Source organism: Dermacentor andersoni, chromosome 10 (genome assembly GCF_023375885.2).
Source record: "Dermacentor andersoni chromosome 10, qqDerAnde1_hic_scaffold, whole genome shotgun sequence".
Classification (NCBI taxonomy): domain Eukaryota; kingdom Metazoa; phylum Arthropoda; class Arachnida; order Ixodida; family Ixodidae; genus Dermacentor; species Dermacentor andersoni.
In genome coordinates this window covers 140,225,204-140,245,424 of record NC_092823.1, presented here as the reverse complement: position 1 = coordinate 140,245,424, position 20,221 = coordinate 140,225,204, and the positions used below count along the sequence as shown (strand labels likewise).

The window sequence follows — 20,221 nt, the reverse complement described above, 5'->3', positions numbered from 1 at the left end:
GCTGTACTCAGGACAATTAGCTAAGTCCGACATGCAGGGACTATGGCCACATCCGTTGCTGGCACAAAACACTACACACGCACTAGTGCATTTCTTTAAGTGCACTAGCCTGTGGCAAGATCGCACAAGCACCTCACTTTCTGAATGTTCGCTTGCGTGCACTTGATTCACTGGTGCAGCGCTTTCGTCAGGGGTCGTGAGCATGGCGAGGCAGGAGCACGAATTGAAGACCACCTATTCAGTGACAGGATGTGAAGCAAATGTCAAGAAAGCAAGATGCTTGCAGGATTGTGCTAAATTGGGCTGTTTGGTTCGTGATGAAGGGGATAAATACAGCGCAAAGGACAGGACAAAAACACAGCAGCAAGAAAGCAGCTAGACTACGTTGTCTCTGCTTTTGTCCTGTCCTTTGCACTGTTTTTATCCCCTTCAAGATGCTTGTGCAATCTCGCCCCTGAGTGACTGTTTGCATACTCACTGACAACATTCTGTGGCACTGAAGGGAAAGCTACAAAGGCAAAGTGCCCCCAAGTTAGATGCTCCTGAAAGTAGTCCCACATTTTTATCTGCATTTGTTGAAGCTGGGAAAGAGAAAAGAAACACCGTATTTAACGCACCATTGAATGGTAAATTTGGCTTATTTTACTGCTTTCTCGTTCCATGTCTCAGTAAATGCAACATTGTTGCATGTGAAAGCTATGCTGAATCAGTATCTGCTCCACTGCTTCGAGTTTTCGATTGATTCACCCTCGCAATGCAATCTGCTAGACCCCTGGTTAGGTCAGATGGTACAGTGACCACCACGGAAAGGCACTGGTCCCAGGTTTGAATCCTAGGGCAGGACAAATTCTTCCACAACTGTGCAACTTTCTTGCTGAGAAACCCGTATGGATTTCTTTTGTAGCTTTGTGCTACATTCAGGTGGATGACAATTTTTCCCTTTCATAAAACGGAAAGCGCTGTCAAACACAGTAACAAATGTGCTGAAGCTACGCCTCTGTAGCTTTCCCTTCCGTGCCACAGAAAGTTGCCTGCGAGTATAGTCCTCTTGTAAACTTTCCAGCATGCATGCAGTGTTCTCTCTCACTTTTTCCCCTACTCCCTTTGCAGGGTAGCAAAGTGGTTCCTCATCCAGTTGACCTCTCTGCCTTTCCTCTATTTAAAATAGGGGATGCAAGTAGGGTTGACAACAGTTCAGTAGACAAAGTCGGGATGCAGGAGAGGGGCTCAAAGGAGTTTATGCCAAGGAACAACCCTGTCAGTGCCACGAGTCGCAGTCTAAATGCAACAAAGTTGAAAAATTTCTTTAGTTGCTTGACTAACACAGTGAATGGTTAGGGCACAGTACAGGTTAGGACTTTTCAGCTTAGATCAAAGTGAAGTTCGATTTGGTTAGGGCATACAACAAAACTAGAACCACGAGAACGAAACTGTCTTTATGTTTAGAACAATGCAGCTGAACACAAGAAAGAAGGATGTGCAAACAACCTGTCATGCATTATAAAAAGGAAATCTCTCCTATTTATTGTTATCCAGTAAAAATAAACAAAAGTCGGGACATTTGGCCATCCTGACTGGGACAGGTCAGGACACGGGACATTTCCTCAAAAGTCAGGATCGTACCACTAAATTCGGGATGATTGGCAATCCTAGATGCAAGTGGCTCGTGTACCCGAGGGTCTACTTCAGTTTTGTTGGGGCCCCAAGCAGAACGCAAGCGATTCGCCGCCTCTCCTCTAATATGTTCATACAAAACTATCAAAATCATTTCAGGGTCTCTTAGACAGTAACTCTGAACACTGCCAGCAAGAAAATTTTCTGCATAGTGCTGCAACGTAACATACCGTGGGTCGTTTATTGTGGCCCATTTAGCATGTAAGCAACATTTGGCAATTTCACGATGAACCTCTATAAAGGTAGCAAGAAATGTTTTCCTGTATGCATTATGAGAGTGATATAGGAGTCCATTTTGCTTATTTACTTAATAAATCCTTAAGTGCCCTTTAATATGCAAGATCTTAACTATCACGAATGATGCGTGCCCGAAGAGAAACTAAAAAAAAAAAAAAAGATCTAATGATTTTGTCAGACGATATCACGAGGCATAATCTTGGAGGTTAAGCAGGTAAACATTGGAAGATACTTCCCTAAGAAACGGCGCATATTTAATTAGTAGGCCTTCTCTCTTATCCGAATGAAGAAAAAAAAAAAAGAAGACCGTGCATTAACAGCGTGCGGACGTCGCAAGCTAATGCATACAAAACTCGGAATTTTAGCAGTCTGAGCCACTAAAGTTAGCGCAGCAGAAAAAAGAAAGCATGCAACTCTGATGCATTTGAACTGCGACGGAGCGGTGATGACCCAGCTATACATATGTTCATCAATTATATCATAATATTTGGTTAACAACCCAGTCAGTGTGCGTGGTACTTCGAAAGAAAGACAGCTACCTGTGCTGTTTTGAACACGTCTAGCGCACTCTGATCGTGGATAACGATATGCGTGGCTTTGATGCCAGCCTGTTGAAGTTGCTCGGATGTGATGATGCCTTGCGACGTAGCGAGAAGGACGTTCGGCAGGTGGTCCGTCACACTGACGCTAACCGTCTGCGGCTCGTTCTCAGAGAAGGCGGTTTCGTCGGCGCTCGGCGGGTCCTCCGTGAAGCCCATAATCACGGGCGTCTCAGAAGTTTCGCCCGATTCCATGATCATCACCATTCTCCGCGCAGCGAAACTTTCATACTTCGCAGCACAAATAACGCACTCGCAAAAAAGCATCGGTGGAGACTCATCGCTGGTCCTCAAAGTTCAGGGCCGGCAGTCTGCTGACCACTGCACACACTTTCTGAAGTGATACAATCCGTGCTGCCAGACAGCAGAACACTTGGGTCAAACAGGGCCAGGCCACAAAACGCACACAACCAGCTGCCAAACTTTACTACCCGCAAACAATGTTACCACTGGACCAACTCCATGGTAGACGTCGGTAACGCTGAACTGGGTCAAATTGGCGGCGGCGCGATCTCCCTCTTTCCCTGTCTTCTGCATTGGATTGGCGCGGCTCACCACGTGCTTGCGCTCGCATTTCCCAGCACAGAATGGTGTGCGCAGGTGTGCGCCTGCTTTGTGCACTGGGCTTTCAAGAGGCCACTCGCTGCTCGCGCTAAAAGGCGTCGGCTAGCGCAGACGTGTGCTTGTTGCCGCACGCTTACGCGCATGTAAGCACGCAGGAATGCCGTGAAACATACAAGCAAAGGGACAGGGAACTACGCTTTATTTTTCTTTTCCTTTTTTATGTACCTGCACTCTGGGTAGCGCCGAGCGATGGTTTCTAAACGCAAAAAATAGTCATTGCAACGCGCTGCGCGCTGCCGCCACAGCCGTATTCGACTCCAGCAGCGGTGCAGTTGTGGTGAGGAGGTGGCGCTTCACTGCTTGCCAATAACTTTTTACTTTTTCTTTAAAAAGTAAAATTATCCGATTTTACGTGCCGAAATCACGATCTGATTATGAGGCACGCCGTAGTGGGGTCTCCGGAGATTTGGACCATCTATGGTTCTTCAACGTGCGCCAAGTCGACGTAAAGTCTAAAAGTACATGGGCGTTTTCGCATTTCTCCCCCCGCTCGTCGGTGCAACAAGCCGGCAATGCATTGGGCCGCCTGTAGTTCCCGACTGAACTTTGGCTCCACGTATATTTTGTTAGACAGCATAAAATATATTGCACTAAATACATAACTACTATCATAACAAGCATTTTGCATGCTGCCACAGCTGATGCGCACTGCAGAAGCCCCGGACTGCAACTCTGGACTTTTAACATTACTTTTTAATGAGTTTGCTCGTACTGCTGCTTGGTTTCAACTCACGTTTCTCTAAAAGGCGGCATTTTTTGTTTCTCCGCATTGGTAAAACGCTTTGCATTGCTGTTAAACTGGTTCGTTCGCAGCTGGTTCGGTTCGACTGGGTAGGAGGTGTCTTTTTCGCATGAACCGTGGCAAACAGAGATACTAATTAAACACTCTGTAAAAAATGCAAGAAGAAAGAATGCGACCTCATAGCGAAATTTGAGCGCGAACGAACAAGCAATGTAAACGCGCATGCCTACTTCCAACGACAAGCTGATATAGCCTCTGGCGACTCGGACTAAGGGGAAAAAAAAAGGGTAAACGAAAATAGTCGCAGGCGGGGAAGAATGCGGGCAAGAAGGGAGAACCGAGCCCAAGGCCGAGTAGCGTGGCCGCGTAATTCCGCAGTATGGGGCTCGGAGAGGAAATAAAAAAAGACAAAGACAAAACGTGCGCAACCAGGAGAGGAAAGATAGGCGGAGAAGCGCTAGAAACTTTTCTTTGCGGCCGTCTTTCTTTTCCCTCCATGTTTTCGACTATAGTCTCTGCAGCTGGCCAGGTGACATCGACTGGAGTTGTACGCTGCGCTTGCGGCCGAGAAGCCAGCGGTGGCTGTCGTCAGTAAATTTTGAATAAACGGTGCGATCTATCTGAGTCCAAGATGAGAAATTCAGAAACACGCCCAAGTCAGCACCACAAAAGCATGAGGAAAAATTAACATGGATGCATGCGCTGTAGTACGCCGCAACAAATATACACACTAATTGGAATATGTTTTTTTTAATCAGTATAGATTTACCTATACAGCTTCACCTAATATAGTTATAAATTTCTGGCTGAAACCATGGAACAGCTTACAATAGGCAATATTATATAGGTTTCTTTTTCCTTGTCCATCAAAGCCACTGTCAACTTTATATGTTTTACGTATATATATTTCCATATATATTTCACTTTCATATATCGCTCTTGCGCAAGACGAAGGGCCTTCTGGACAATGACACCACTTCCCAAATGGCAGACTGCGCGCTGCATGCAGGCGCCACGTGGCCTAGCTTCTACGTAACCTATAGCTCCCATGTAAAAGGAAGCTTCGGTCTTAGAATATCCAACTCATGCATGTACTGCGCGTCAGTATACGAAATCATATCCGTCGTAAGTCTCCCTGTGGGTATATATTATGTATGAAAGATGTCCTGCACTTCTGACACATGAAAAAAAAGTCGTTTAATGTGATCAAATTTTCGGTTTCCGCGTTAGAATATACATGTTTTCTGGTACCTATATGGGGCTGTGATGTACTACCGCGCTCAATATGAGCTACAACGCGAATGCGCGTGGTAAAGTGGTCGCGCGTTGTAGCTCGTACTGAGCGCGATGGTACGTGTCAAATCGAGACAACCGAACGTCCGAAATGACGTCTAATTGATAAAAACATATACCATAATGCATAAACGGAGATATACGCCAAAATGAGCATTTGTATTTATTGACATAATCTAGCGAATGGGTACAACCACACACAGAGACACACGTAGCTGGAGTGCCTGCATGGATGCTGGTGTAAGGTGACCATTGTTGGTGTTTACCTTATACAAAACAAAATAATGGAATAACAATACTACAAAAGGAGGTGTTCTTTACGTGCTGCTACCAGTGTCACCGGCCATAGCTAGGAGACGTTGCGCAGCGTGAGAGCACGTGAGCCAGAGAAGAGGCGATACAGGAGGGATACGCACTTAAATATATTTGCAAGAATATAGCGCGAGTTTTTTTCCCGAAATTTCCAGCCTCGGAACGCGCCTCGCATTATATTGTGATCCATGACATGTACATAACGTGTCATATTTTTCTTTTACTTTATCTATAGCGCTGACATTTCACCGTGCGCAAGAGCGCGCGAGCTGGGAGTTGTCACTGTTCATATCACGCCGCTTTTATCCTCCCGATTTAAAACGCTCTTAGTGCACCATCAATATGGTTACGGCGTATTAATAGAAACCTTGTGATCGGTGGTGATGTGCAGGCGCCCCAAGCGAGCGGCCTTCGAAGTCGCCCGGAGGATCGCCGCACAGTGCGTGAAAGGCTTCGCCGTATTCGATCCTATTACGGGTATTTCTGAAGTGCTGCCTGCCGAATAACTTTGGGCGCATGGGGGGCAGAAACAGTCATCGCCGACGGTGACAAAGAAATCAGCAGTAACAACGAGTAATTGTGCAGGCACTCGTCCTTTCACTGCATTTCGCGACGGCAGTTCGCAGTAACGAGGAATAAGTTGCGTCTTGCGAGCACCCGCTTTTATGCGTCGTTTCCTGTTTACTTGCGGCATCACTTCGCGTAATGTATATATAGTTTCTTTTGCGAGACCGAAAGTTCCCTCTCACGTTATATTCGTGGTCGCGTCATTTGCGTGCATATACGCTAAGTGTTTAATTGGTTTCTTAGTGACGTGCCACAAGGGACCATGCGCACTGTCCGACAGCCGCTGAGCCAATTCGTATATTTAAAAAGCCGCACTGATGCAGCTTTGTCTTGCAGAGGTCGACAAATTTAATGTCTTGTCATCGGTCACAAGAAAAGCAAGCATAATAAGGTAACGTACGTGGCGCGAAAAGTCTTCACCAGTGGTTCAGCCAGGAATTTATACTTTGAAATTGATCCTTTAGGTCACGTGTTCAGACGCGCCAGTGCCTTCCGACAGGCTGCGCAGTGCTCTGAAGAAGTGAGGGGCAGAAATTATTATTTTTTGTTTTTGTGTAACACGTTGACGTACGAATGATGACGGAATATAGACCAGCTATACAAAAGCGATGACGGCGGTTCGTCACACGGGGGAAACAGCAACCATCACATGCAGAAGTCAGTGACAGTTCATCTCGCTGTTAGATCAACTTCCGGCTAAAGAATGGTTCCGTGTATTTTCTGGAGTGATCGAAGAGTAGTAATTAGAGTGAATTATGAAAGCAGAATCAAATTTATTCTCGCTATATATGGGGATGCGCATGCAATGACCACTATTATGAGAATAAGAGTTAGTGGAGACCAATATGTGGAAGTCGGAGGAAGAAGACATGTGGCGGAAGTATTACATTTCCTTTACGAAAAATCACAAGATTTCAATACTTTGAGAACGGATATGTTTGTAACACTATTACATCGTTCATTATTGCTTTCTTTTTTTTTCTAGGTGTATACTATCGAGAAAATAACTATTTAACGGGGAAAAAGAAGACGAAACTCTAATAAAGAATGGTCCGGCAGTTTTTGTTGTGGCGGCCTCAGGTGGCGGCTCGAAGCCCTTGGACTCGGGACAAAATTTAGTCAAGTGGATATTGATTTAGGCAGTTCTAGTAATAGTCATCGGAACTGCGGAAAGCGTCAAGCAACATTGTTCGCGAACGGCGTGTTAATTGTAAACGGCCTGTCGCATCAGACCAAAAATCGTCAGACGATATAAGCGCAAGCGACTCGTGGACTGTATATACAGTTCTAGGAAAACATTTCAGTTGGATGCTTTCACTTGGGAGTGTGGAAGAAGTGATTATACGAAGCCAAATTGTAAATAGATGTCAAAATCTGCAATTTTTGTAGCTATTGCTGATTCGTCCAAGAATAATTACGGCTGTATGCCAATCAATGTCAATCATACAAATGGAGCATTTCTGCTGTCGACGTATATTTGATTGGGAAGAACTAGAGTTAGATCAAATTCTTCCAGCTTTTGCTCAATGAACTACAACAATCAAGCAGTTAAGAATTAATAAATTCATGGTATATCATGAGTGTTTTTTCAAGCTCTGTCTCCTGTGGAGCATATCTAACATTTTCGTGCAAAGCTCCCTGGAAGGCGTACTGACTGTGAACGCATGCGCGCGCACATATCGAACTTCGTGCACATATAGGCGTGATGCTTTGACGATGAATATTTATTAAAATTCAAATTATTTATTTCTGCCTTGTAAAGATACAGACAGCGGAGGCGCAGAAAGAGCTGTCAGATACAGATTGACGAAGCCGCAGCCCCCTTTCGCTTGGCAGCGCCTTTACAGCAAGACTTTTAAAACAAAGGTAATTGCACACTGCACTAACAGCTATACAATAATGAGCAAGTACAAAAGGAAACAAAACAAGATTATACAATATTTAGACAATATTCACAAAAAAGAAAACAGAACCTACATGGTAACATACATAGCACCCAAAGTACTGATCGACGCATTGAAGTGGTCAAAATTATTGTATACATAAGCTATATACATATTCGTATATAGCACACGCACACACGCACGTGAACAACACACACACACACACACACCAAAAGGAAACAGCGGTGTGCTCATAGGCAGTGTCTCAAAAAAAAAAAAGAAGGAAAATGGAAAAGTGTGGAGAACCGCGGTCGTCTTGCGCCGTCGCATCTCCCAGATGGAATGAAGAGGTTCTTGAAAAGCAGGGACGGGCGATTCTCTCCGTCAGCATCAGCTCCCACCAGCGAGGACGGGGCGAGAAAGCGAACCGGGGCTTTCCTTGCTATCTATTTTTCTTGGTCAGGCGGAACGCCACATGCTCGCGGGAGCGCAGGCAGGCCGGCAGGGGCGCGAGTTCCCGCCAAATGCTACCTCAGGATGCCAGCTCGTTCCGCGTCTCTTGGTAGACTAGTTGGTGCATTTCTGTTTTCATGGACTACACATATAAACGCAAACTACACAAAGTGACATGGACAAGAACAGCGCAATTAAGCCCTTTCCATTCAAGATATGCGTACTCGTAAGTGGCATGCATTTTAATTTCACGTTGTAGAGTACATGACCGTCTCTGTCAAGTGAACAAAACTCTCTTTGTATTGCGTAAATGGTTTTGCAACGTGTGATGAACTCCTTGTTTTTTGTGTTTATTTTTTCTGACAGGAAGAAAAAAAAGAAGAGCTTTATATGAGAACAGATTAGGCGTTCCAGAGTTGGGACCGGGAAATGTGAGACGTACTTTCACGTATATATTTTTAATATTATTTTTTCGTCTTGTATTCGTGACGTATTTTCCTTAATTTTTCTCTAGGAAACACTGGAACGACACTGCTTAAATTGGAGCATAGTGAGCGAATGACCTGCTACGCTCGGAACTGTTATCACCATTTGGAATGAAATCAGGTAAGACGCTTGTCTGGTTGTCATTGTGGAAAATTCATAATTCGAAGTCGCTTTTGTTCCCACAGATAAAAAAAAAGACTGTAAATATCCAGTACTGTACGATACGTCTGGTGCATTGCAAGTAAGAATGGATTGTGTGTGGCACTTTTCCGCTTGTGGAATGGAGTAGATATAGAAACATCAGACAAAAAAGACACGTACGTGAAACACTGCGGACAGCTGATATGTAAGTTTGTAAGCGCCACTACGGGCGGCTGCAAAACAAACCCAAAAAGACGGTGCGGGCCATCTGGGCAGGGGGCATGCGTCTCGACGAGATTGTTTGCACACTTGAGTAATGGCTGTCAACGGTTGACACAGAGCGGGGCCTTGCAAGCAAGCAGAGCAACCACGCTGTCGCACCCATGGCTGCCGCACAGTTCGGGGAGCGGAGAGGACCACCAGCGCCACAGTCGCGGTTGCGCATCACAGTAAGGGAGCTTCGGACCCCCGTCGCATTGCGCTTCCTCGGAATCCCCGCAGGCGTTTTCCTTGCGCGCGGCCGGCTGGCGGGTGTGAAGCGGGTGTGAGCTCATTCACAGCTTGAGGTTCCCCGAATGGGCGTCAAACGCCGTAATGGGCGTGCGCGTCTGACTTCCGCGGTGCTCTGGTGGGTGCCCTTGGAGAATGCGTGGTTCGGGTCTGGACGCGGACAACGGGGATCGCGCGGCATCAAGCGAGCGGGGGCGCGCCAGCCTCATTATACTTTTTATGGGTTTGCACCGCGCGCTGACCGGCGTGTGGATTCTTTGAACCGCACAAGAGCCTACGGTTTTGTCTCGGTTCCGAGGCGCCGAGGGAGCGTCTTCTTCGGCTTACGGCCTGGACACGGGGCCGACCTTGGCGGGTGGACAATTATCCCGTGCTCCTCGATCTGTGACAGTTTGGCTTGCAAACAATTGCTTGTTTATGGCGCCGCATGGCCTTCGGTTTCTTGGAATCTGGTCGCGTCGCGCACGTGTTCGAGCACTGACAACATGGTCCCGACGTTTCCTAGCTTTTAGGTTTTGCGAATGTGTTTTGTTGGTTAGTGCTTGTTACGCCAGCTGTGCTCGCGTGCCGTTTCTCGGAACTTGCGACGTGTACAGCTGGCGTGACCCTCACCACCTTGTTGTTATATATGGTGTATTTTGGGTGAGGATTCTACACTGTGAACTGTACTAAAAATATGTTCTTTGATTGATGTTTGTTCGACTGGCCAATCACGCACGCAAGTTCTGCTGAACGCAGTTATTGGTGAACGGATTGTTCAGTTGGGACGCAACCCGGCGGTAATTCGCCAGCAACGATTTTGGGCGGAACGTTGCGTCTAGAAAACGCGGCCGCAACGCTCCGATCGGGAGTTCTGGACCTGGCTTCGTTCTTCAGCAGTGCGGTGTCTCGTCTGCCGCGATACTGTCGGACTCGCGTGCGGCTCTGTGCATGCTGAGGAAGGACTATGCCTGTCTTCTGCTTGTGCAGCGCGTGGGATCAAAACTGCGCCATCTCGTAAATCAGGGCTGCGATTTGGCATTGCAGTGGGTCCCCACGCACATCGGCCTGCCCGGGCACGAAGCGACCGACGCCCTCGCGAAGCAAGCTCTCTCGACTCGCTTCCCCCTCGCCAGCTCCGTCACCCGTTTCGACGTGGCCAAGACGGCGATACTGCGCATTCTCCGCGCGTAACACCCGGATCCGCGCGTTGCTGCAGGTACGCTCCCTCGCCTCCTCCCCCGCACGGTCTCTCCCGCTGGGACCGCTCGTTTCTCCTTCGGCTGCGCGTCGGCTGCTACAACACGGCCGCCAGAATGCACAGACTGCACGGAAGAGGCAGCCCCGCGTGCTTGGAGTGCGGCGAGGAGGAGACGCTTGAGCATCTTCTGCTCCGCTGCCCGGCCTTCGATGCTGAGTGCACTGAGCTCTTTGCATCATACCGTCGTGTGGGACTGCCCTGTGACTCGGAGGGAGCACTTCTCTTTCCGGCAGCCCACCCTTCCGTTGTCAAGAAAGTGCTTCCTGCCCTACTTGACTTTTGCCGTGACACGCAGCTGAGAGCACGGCTGTAAGCCCCGCATTGCTTCTTCACCCTTCTTGTTATTTTTTAGAGCGCAGCTCTTTGGCGTCCGTTCCTGGGTTTCGCGTCGTCGTCGGCGTTGTCGTCGGCCTCGTAACCAGCTCCGCCCCCCTTTCATCCCCCCAGCGCTAGCAGCGACCGACTGATACCGCAGGATGCCGCTGACGCCGCTAGAGAGTCAAGATAACGTGACTGCATGGAACACCGTCGCCGCCATGCAGAAAGAGGAGGAAAGGGTCCCCCCCCCTGTTCTTGTGTGGCGGATAGGGTGCTCTTCAGTTGCCGACGCGCCGGTTATTTCACGTAGGCCCCGGCACGTCGACGAATACGTGACCACCTTCCCACGGCTAGACCTGGTTCTTAGCGCTGCGGAAGCGAGGGTATCATATTGTTTGTGTCGGCATCGGCGGCGTTGTCCCTGAAACCAACTCCGCAGCTGGGGTTGACTCACTATCGGCGTCAGCGGCATCAGTCAGTCGCTGCTATCTCTTCCCTCCTCCCTTTATCGTGTTGTCCGCTTGCTGCGCGCGCTTCTGCCCCCATCGTTTGCCGCTGGGTGTACACGCCGCCCCCCTCCCCCCTCTTCCTGCGAGTCTCCGGTTGTCAAAGCGCCGGCTCGAACTTAATTCCTTTCTTCGCTCCTCCTCCAATGCAACCCCTGTGCGGTGGCAATCAGAGAGCCAGATCGGTGGCGGCGGATCTGTATATGTGCACCGCCCGAGCCGAAATTGCCGCTGCCGTTCGCCCTGTGCGGTGGCAATCAGAGAGCCAGATCGGTGGCGGCGGATCTGTATATGTGCACCGCCCGAGCCGAAATTGCCGCTGCCGTTCGCCACTGCGAAATTATCTGCCAGTTCTTTCTGAGCCATGAGCGAGACGACCGATGGAAGTCCTCCGTCTGCTGCTGCTGCTGCTGCTAAACGAGCTGCCAGAGCAGAGGCCCAGCGCCGTCGCCGTCAGAATTCAGAGGTGCGTGCCGCCGAAGCAGAAGCTTACCGTCGCCGCCGTCGAGATGATCCAGGAGTACGCGTCGCCGAAGCAGAGGCTAAGCGCCGCCGCCGAGAAGACCCTGCCGTTCGCGCCGCCGAAGCGGAGGCTCATCGCCGCCGTCGAGAGCAACCAGCAGTAAGCGAGGCTGAAGCAGAAGCTCATCGCCGCCGCCGAGAAGACCCTGCCGTTCGCACCGCCGAAGCGGAGGCTCATCGCCGCCGTCGAGAGCAACCAGCAGTAAGCGAGGCTGAAGCAGAAGCTCATCGCCGTCGCAGAGAAGACTCTACCGTTCGCGCGGCCGAAACACTTATTTGTGTGTGAAACAGCTTATTTGCTGCGCTCAAATTTCGCATTAGGAAGTAACGTAATCGTCGGTAATTTTTTTTCCGCCTTCTTTTCCTTCTCTCCCTGATCTTTTTCTCCCCACTCCACTTTCCCTGTGCAGTGCTGTTGAGGTGTCCTCCTCTGAGAGACAGTTACGGCGCTGCACTTCTCTTTTCCTCTCCTTCAAAAGTCACTACACACACACACACACACCTGGCTTCGGTGCCAAGCACCATCGGCTCTGCCGAAATAGGGTCGCCCTATTTGGTCCAAACCAATTTAACTATTTGTAACCGATGTACTGTTGAAACTATGCAATCTTGTAACCGAACTTTGTAATTTTATTTGTAAATACAAGTTTTTGTTCGTTCGTTACTGCAGCGTCTTTGCCCTTCGAACCTAAGTCACCCATTGAGCCACCTGTGCAGACCGTCTCTGACGGTGCATCTCGGACGCAGACGGTGGGGGTGAATTTCAACGAATCAATCGATCGATCGTGGCATCGAATTCTTACTAAGTTGTTCCTCAATTTTTCTGTAGTCGCATTTTCGTAGTTTACGTATCATACTTTGTCACCGCAGTCTCGACGTTATGTCTACCTATATATTTGTCTCGTGGCAGTCAGCGTGCTTTCTTGTTTGTGCAATTATGTATTGTATTCATTTATCGCACTGACTGGATGTATTTTTCCTGTCCTCATGTTTCCTTGGGCGGCTCTAAAGCGTGAATCACGTCGCAGAAGTTGAACGCACTAATTTTCACTAAAAGTGCACAGATATGTTTATTACATGCATGCGCAACGACAAAATAATTATTTTGTCTGCGACTGTGTCAGGATCGGGATTCCACTATGCATCTGCATGGTTCACAGAGCTCTTCATTACTATATTATTTGTTTGTTCGTTTGTTTCAGTTTGTATGAGCACTGTAGCTATCCAAGCTTCACTCTTGGCGGTGACAGATAAATACCGGTTGCTATACCGTTCAGAGCCAGGAACATGGGAACGGCTGAAAGAGAGCCTCCCGGGCAGTATGGGAAACTTTCACAGCGCTGTCCTTTAGCTGTATCGTACAATTTCAGTGAACAAAAACTACTTGCAAATTGTTAACACTGCTACACGAAAAAATTAATGTATTTTATGATTGAAAAATAAACGCCTAAAAAGAGAAAACACTGCGTTCACGTATTTCTTTTGTTGCGTGTTGCGTATTTACACTAACGAGTAGAGAGAATTAGAGGCATTAAATTATGCTTCACTTGTGAGTTACGCGCATACCGTACATATTAATTGTCAACGCTTCTAATAAACTGTATATCGTTGACCTGAAAACGCAACACGCAGCAAAAAAGGAAAATCCTGGTGTGTTCTTTTAATATAATAAAATATATTTAAAAATAAAACGTCCGCACCCAACCGATGGCCAACGGCAAACCGGTGCTATACGAAATATTGGGTCGTAGTCGGCCCGCATGCAGCGTGCACTCGGCCACGTCGGCTACAGTGGTCGGGCCTAAGTCACTTGCCGATGGTCGCTAGACGTGAGGCCAGTGTCAATCCCCGATACCGGCCTTTCATCGGGTGCCGAGGTCGGGACGATATTGTAACGGGGACTTTCCGGTGCTAGGGCGGTAAACGCACGGCAAAAACCATGTCGGCGCTAGCCGACGCCTTTTAGCGCCAGCAGCGAGAAACCTGTTGAAAGCCCAGTCATGGAATAAAGAAACAGCTGCCCAGTGCAGAATGCAGGCGCATGCCGATCTGTGCTCGGAAATTCGAGCGCAAGCACGTAGCGAGTCGCGCCAATCCAATGCCGAAAACAGGAGGGGGAGTGTGCCCAGTGTGCCGCCGCCAATTTGCGACACTAAGCTCAGTACGTGCTCTGTACTACCCAAAGGTTTCTGCCAAGAACAGCGAGCAAAAAATAAAAAAAAACTGTGACTTCACAATCGGAAATGGCAGCGACGTCAAGATCTTCTGCTCAAACTCGCGTGCGTCTATTTGTCGTACAAAAATCCCTCACGTGACCTGATCCTAGGTGCCTAGGGACAGCATCATTTAGGGATTTTTGAGGAGGCGCGGTGCTGGCGCCGAGCGACGCACAAAGAGCCGTAATGGCTGCCAATGAGGCAATATGGAAAATGAGCCGAGAGAAAGGATTCGAAGTTGTCGAGGTAAACAGGGAAGTGAGAAGTTGTGGTGGTTTTAAACGAGATGGGATCCACTTCAATTACAGGCTAGCACGAGAAGTGGGCTGGCGACTTGGGGGTCGCGCTGTTGCTTTTTTAGGGGGCCCGCGGGCGCTCAGGAGGTCAGAGTAGGTAGTAATAAAGAAGGTCCCCTAGGGGAACATCAGAAGAGCATCGCCGTCGATAACAGGAAAAGGAGGAAAACAAGAACAAGAGCTCGCCATGCAATAGGCTACATAAACATGCAGGGCGGCAGAAGAAAGGAAAAGTGGGCAGAGATTGAGGAGCAGTTACATAGAGAACAAATAGGGGTGTATGCGGTTACAGAAACGCACCTTAGAGACTCAGAAGAGCCGCCAGTTATTGGGAATTATGTATGGGAAGGGTGCAACAGAACTAAGTCGGAAAGAAAGGGAGGGGGAGTCGGAATGCTCATCCATCAGGGAGCCAAATGGAAAAGAGTAAATTCACAATGTCAAGAGCATCTTTGGTTATCAGGTACAATGAGTGGGAAAGAAACTTGGCTTGGAGTTACGTATTTGTGGACCGGAATAAATTGCACAGAGAAGAATAAAGAGTTAGTGGAATGCATAAGCGCTGATATCAGGGGTTTCGGGAATGGTGCTGAGATAGTCCTATTAGGTGACATGAATGCCCACATACAGGATTTAGACGGCTATACCGACAATAACGGGAAGTCAATGCTAGACCTTTGCGAGCAACATAATCTCGTGATCGTGAATACAGGGCCTAAGTGTGAAGGACAGATCACGTGGGAAGTGGGAAACCGGCAATCGACCATTGATTACTGTCTGATGACAGAAGGAATTCATGATAAGTTGAGAGAAATGGTCATCGATGAGGAAGGGTTTAGCAGCATAGGGAGTGACCATAAACGCATCATTTTGAAAATGGGATATGTAGTTGGGAAAGAGAGCAACGAAAGCAAAATGGCCAGTCCAAATTTGAACGCTGAACAAATAGCAAATATAGTCACTAGAGTGGAGGAAGAAATTGGCAAGTTGCCAAGTAAGGGGTGGGAATATGGTGAGCTTCTAAGTGTAGTAACGACAGAAATACGGAAAGAGAAACAACATGTTCATTGGAAAGGAAAAAAGAAACCGAAAAGCTGGTGGAACAAGGAGATACGAGAAGCCATCGCCGAACGACAGAAAGCATCTCGAGAGCACAGGCAGGCAAAGAAGGCGCAGTTGCCACAGGATGAAGTAACCAGTAAATGGGAAATATACCGGGAGAAAAAGTCCATGGTTCAAATACTGGTGCAAGCAAAATTAAAAGGTGAAAGTGAACGTTGGTTGTCAGAAATACGTGAGAAAAAGAAGGCTGCACCTAGAATATTTTGGAATCACATAAAATTATTAGGCAGGAAGGCAACAACAATACAACAACATATCCTAGACGAAGATGAAAACAGACTGGAAGGAGAAGCAGCAATAAATTACATCCAAAAAGTAACAGCCGAATCTTTCCAAGGCAAGGACAAGGTTGTATTTGAAGAAAAAAAGAGCATGAAAGAGACCCAAGGGGGAAAGGAGCTAGTGCTTACAAATTTAAACTGGAAGAAAGCGGAAGAGAAAATTCCTAAGCGCACAGCCACAGGGCTAGACGAGGTTCCCGTTAGGCTGATAAATGAACTGGGACCAAAAAGTAAGGAAGCTCTCGTGAAAGCAGTTGAAAAAACTTTAAAAGATAGACGAATACCAGACAGTTGGCGACAAAGTAGAATGAATTTAATTTATAAAGGTAGGGGGGAGAAAGACAGAATTCACTCGTATAGACCGTTGACCATTACATCGGTAATATACAGGCTAGCAATGCAGGCAGTGAAATTAAAGCTTCAAGCATGGGCAGAAAATAATGGCATTTTGGGAGAGCTTCAGAATGGCTTTAGAATAGGTAGGCGTTTGGATGATAACTTGTTTGTTCTTACTCAGTGTATTGAAATATCAAAAGCAGAAAGCAGACCGTTGTATGTAGCCTTTTTGGACATTACAGGAGCATACGACAACGTAGACCGCAGCATTTTGTGGGATATTCTGGAAGGGGAAGGCTTAGGTAACGATTGTATACAGCTCTTGAGAGAGATTTACCTAGAAAATACTGTTTGCATTGAATGGGAAGGGATGAGGAGCGCGGAGAAAGTTCATATCAACAAGGGACTGAGGCAGGGGTGCCCTTTATCCCCGCTGCTGTTTATGATGTACATGGTGAGGATGGAGAGGGCGCTAGAAGGAAGTAATATCGGGTTTAATCTCTCATACAAACAGGCAGGTACAGTAATAGAGCAGCAACTCCCAGGTTTATTTTATGCGGACGACATTGTGTTGCTCGCAAACAAGCAAAGTGATTTGCAACGTCTGGCTAATATCTGTGGACAGGAGGGCAACAAGTTAGGTTTGAAATTTAGTGTTAGAAAATCAGGTGTTATTGTATTCAATGAAAACAGTGAACAGACAGTGGAGATACAGGGCCAAGAAATACCTCGGGTAACAGAATATAAATACCTTGGTATATGGATAAACGAAGGCAACGGATATATGGAAACACAGGAAAAAACCATAACAGTCAAGGGGAAGAGAAATGCAGCCATAATGAAGCACAGAGCGCTATGGGGATACAATAGGTACGAGGTCCTCCGAGGTATGTGGAAAGGGGTAATGGTTCCAGGACTTACTTTTGGAAATGCGGTTGTTTGCTTTAAATCAGGGGTACAATCAGGACTCGACGGGAACCAAAGGTCAGTGGGTCGCCTCGCATTGGGCGCTCACGGGAAGACTACAAATGAAGCTGTGCAAGGGGATATGGGCTGGACTAGTTTTGAAGTGAGGGAAGCCCGCAGTAAAATTGAGTACGAAGAACGGCTGAGGAATATGGAGGAAAGTAAATGGGCTGGGAGAGTGTTCAGGTATCTGTACAGGCAAAACATTGATTCACAGTGGAGGAAAAGAACTAGGAAGCTTACCAGCAAGTATGCGGCCTGTGGGGTGGGCAACACAGCAACAAAGAAGGTCAAGCGGAAAGTCAGAGAGGCTGAATTAATCTCATGGGTGGCGGCAATGGAAAAGAAACCTGCCATGAGTAACTACTTAAGGGGAAAAAACGAAATTAGGAAAGAAACCATTTATGATAACTCAAAGGGAAGCTCATTACTTTTCGAAGCGAGATCGGGATGCCTTAGAACACGCACCTATAAAGCGAGATATAAGAATGAAGAAGAAACATGTGCTTGCTGCGGTAAAGCTAGGGAAACGACGGAACATATTTTATTAGAATGTGAGGACGTCTACCCAGCGGTCGATTTAGGCACCACTGGCCTCCTTGAAGCCCTTGGGTTCAGCGGGAGCAGTGGTAAAGCAAACAGGTCCGCAATAGACATCAGTAAGAGGCGATTGGAGGATTGGTGGAAGAAAAGTAGGGAAACGACAAAAGACGGAGACGTACAAAAGCACAGTTCGCAATAGGGTATCAGAAAATTTGGACGTGGTAGTTCATAGTGGTTTTTTTTTTTTTTTTTTTTTTTTTTCATTGGTGAACATAGGTAGGATATTAGGCAGCATAGTAGTAAGAGCTTGGTGGCGCAAGCCACCGCCCCGTTCCAAAGGGGACGCTCATAACATCCATCCATCCATCCAGCCGTGGCGTGTTCGTCCTCGGCGTGATCGTTCTCTGGACCGCGCGTTGTTCAACATTGCTCATGTAATCGTGCGTGCGTTGCTTGTGTGTTGGTTGTAGGTTCTGTGTTACTTGGCGGAAAGCCGTGAGTAGCGGCGGTGCGGCAATGCGGCTTTGGCCTCGATGAGCTCTGGCACTACAGAATCTGCGTTGTGTGACCCGTGCTTTCTTGAGAACCCGGCGGTGGTGACAATTGAAATATCGAAGTTATCTAGCCACCATATCGAAGTGGCCTAGCGTCTCGGCAGCGAAGTTCTGCGAACCGCGATGTGGCGTCGCCGTGTCCGACTTTGCTCAACGGACATCGAGGCATGTGCTGCTCGCTGCAAGTCATGTAAATGCAACTGCGTCGACCGCCCACTGTTCAGCGCTGAATGTGTGTTTAGTGTGCTGTGCTTGAAACGATTGATGCAGCCGTGCAGCGGGGGTGGCGGAGGAGCAGAGTGGCTTAGGGTTTGCGCGTTCACAGACATGTGCTCCCGTCTTGGTCTCATTAGCGGCTGTCGCGGTATTGTGGTGTGCTAGCTCCTTGCCTAGTATGAAGTTTACGACGCTAACACACAGCATGTTCACGTTTTTCCGCGCTATATGTCATTTGCATGACGGCCGAGTTGAAAACGAGACATATAGTGTTCTTTGCGTTTGTGTGTTGTAAATTACTTTCTATTGTGGAAGTTCTGGGAGTCTTATTACGCAAGGAGTGCGAACGTAAACATGAACACGTATGTGTGTCTGAAATTTTGAATTACCCATAATACCCTTTACAATTGATAAGTGGGCTACACGGCCTGTGTGAATCAGCTACCGTATATTGCGACGCTCTTCCGTGTGGTAGACTGATGCATGGTGCGCGTTTATTTCTTACTGTTGTAAAAACCACTTGTTTATTCACTCAATACAAATGTACGGCTTCTTCGGCGCAGTACATTTTAGTTACGCGGTGAAGCATACTTAAAGTGGGAGGGGGCCGTTATCAGCCAGCATAGTATGACCACTTAGGTGACCTGAGAGGCGGTGGGTGCGCGAGTGTGTAATTAAAGAAGTCTTATTATGGCCAGTGATAGTGGCCCCTTTTCAGTTTTAGTATGCTTCACTGCAGTACATTGCTTAGGCTTCACCGCGAAATATTAGTGTATTGCGAGAAAGATAATCGTAAAAAGCCTAATTATGCAACGTTTCTTTTGTAGCTTGCTAGACCGCAATACAGGGGTGTAAATAAGCATCGTGCAGTAAAGCATACTAAGAGTGGAAAGGGCACATAGGTTTACACTGTGCTCATTACTTTCAATTGTGACATAATTTGCAAGTGCATCTGTGCTCGTGGTAAGCTTCATTGACAATTCTTTGTACATTACAAATTAATATTGCAATGAAGCTTACTAAAGCACATTCGCCATTATGGTACGTGTTATTCACCTTCAATGCAGGAGCACAATGCGGATTCTTGCCCCTGCTTTTGGCTGGACTGCACATGCTCTTTGAGAATTGATTCATTGTTCATAAGCGCACTGGTACTTTACTCTAAACTGGAGGGCTCAAGTTGATATGAAAGCACAACTTTTATTAAGGGGACAAGATGTTGCCAAGATGGTTGAAGCACAGCTTTTTTTTTTCTTCCAGGCACCTTTTCTACTTGAAGCTTCCATTGCAGTGTTTCGAACCTCTTTGAACCAGCACATAGTGTATATAAATATTGGACACTGATTGGGAACATCACCTAAGTTCATGCCTATATATAGTAAAAAGATGTAGCACGACCAGACAAAATAAAAGAAGGGGGTGGGCTGTAGCAATACTAAGTCTTAAATGGTGCTTTATCCTTTACCTTGAGTTTTCTGTTTTTGTGCCTTTTATGAATCCTCCGCAGTAACCATGCGAGTGCTGAGCTTGAGCTTGTTGGTTTCAAGTGTCATGGTTGTTACTAACAGAACAGTGTGATAAACG

General features: G+C 47.3%; 1 protein-coding gene and 1 long non-coding RNA gene across 3 annotated transcripts in view; one reads left to right on the top strand and one right to left on the bottom strand.

The window, feature by feature from the left end:
• The window catches only part of LOC126545209 (deformed epidermal autoregulatory factor 1 homolog), a 112,818-nt gene extending 109,762 nt beyond the window's left edge, over positions 1-3,056 (bottom strand). The window contains exon 1 of the mRNA XM_050192969.3: positions 2,451-3,056. Within this exon, the coding sequence (XP_050048926.2) occupies positions 2,451-2,777 (327 nt within the window). The 5' untranslated portion in view covers positions 2,778-3,056. The remainder of the gene's footprint in view (positions 1-2,450) is intronic.
• A 5,677-nt stretch (positions 3,057-8,733) lies between these two features.
• The window catches only part of LOC129380351 (uncharacterized), a 33,334-nt gene continuing 21,846 nt past the window's right edge, over positions 8,734-20,221 (top strand). Inside the window, exons 1-3 of one of the 2 annotated variants that reach the window (XR_008608344.2) lie at positions 8,734-8,815; positions 8,899-8,990; positions 13,310-13,440. This is a non-coding gene — a long non-coding RNA (uncharacterized lncRNA). Of the gene's footprint in view, positions 8,816-8,898; positions 8,991-13,309; positions 13,441-20,221 lie in introns of those variants that run through there. The other variant, XR_008608343.2, reaches the window with a different exon arrangement.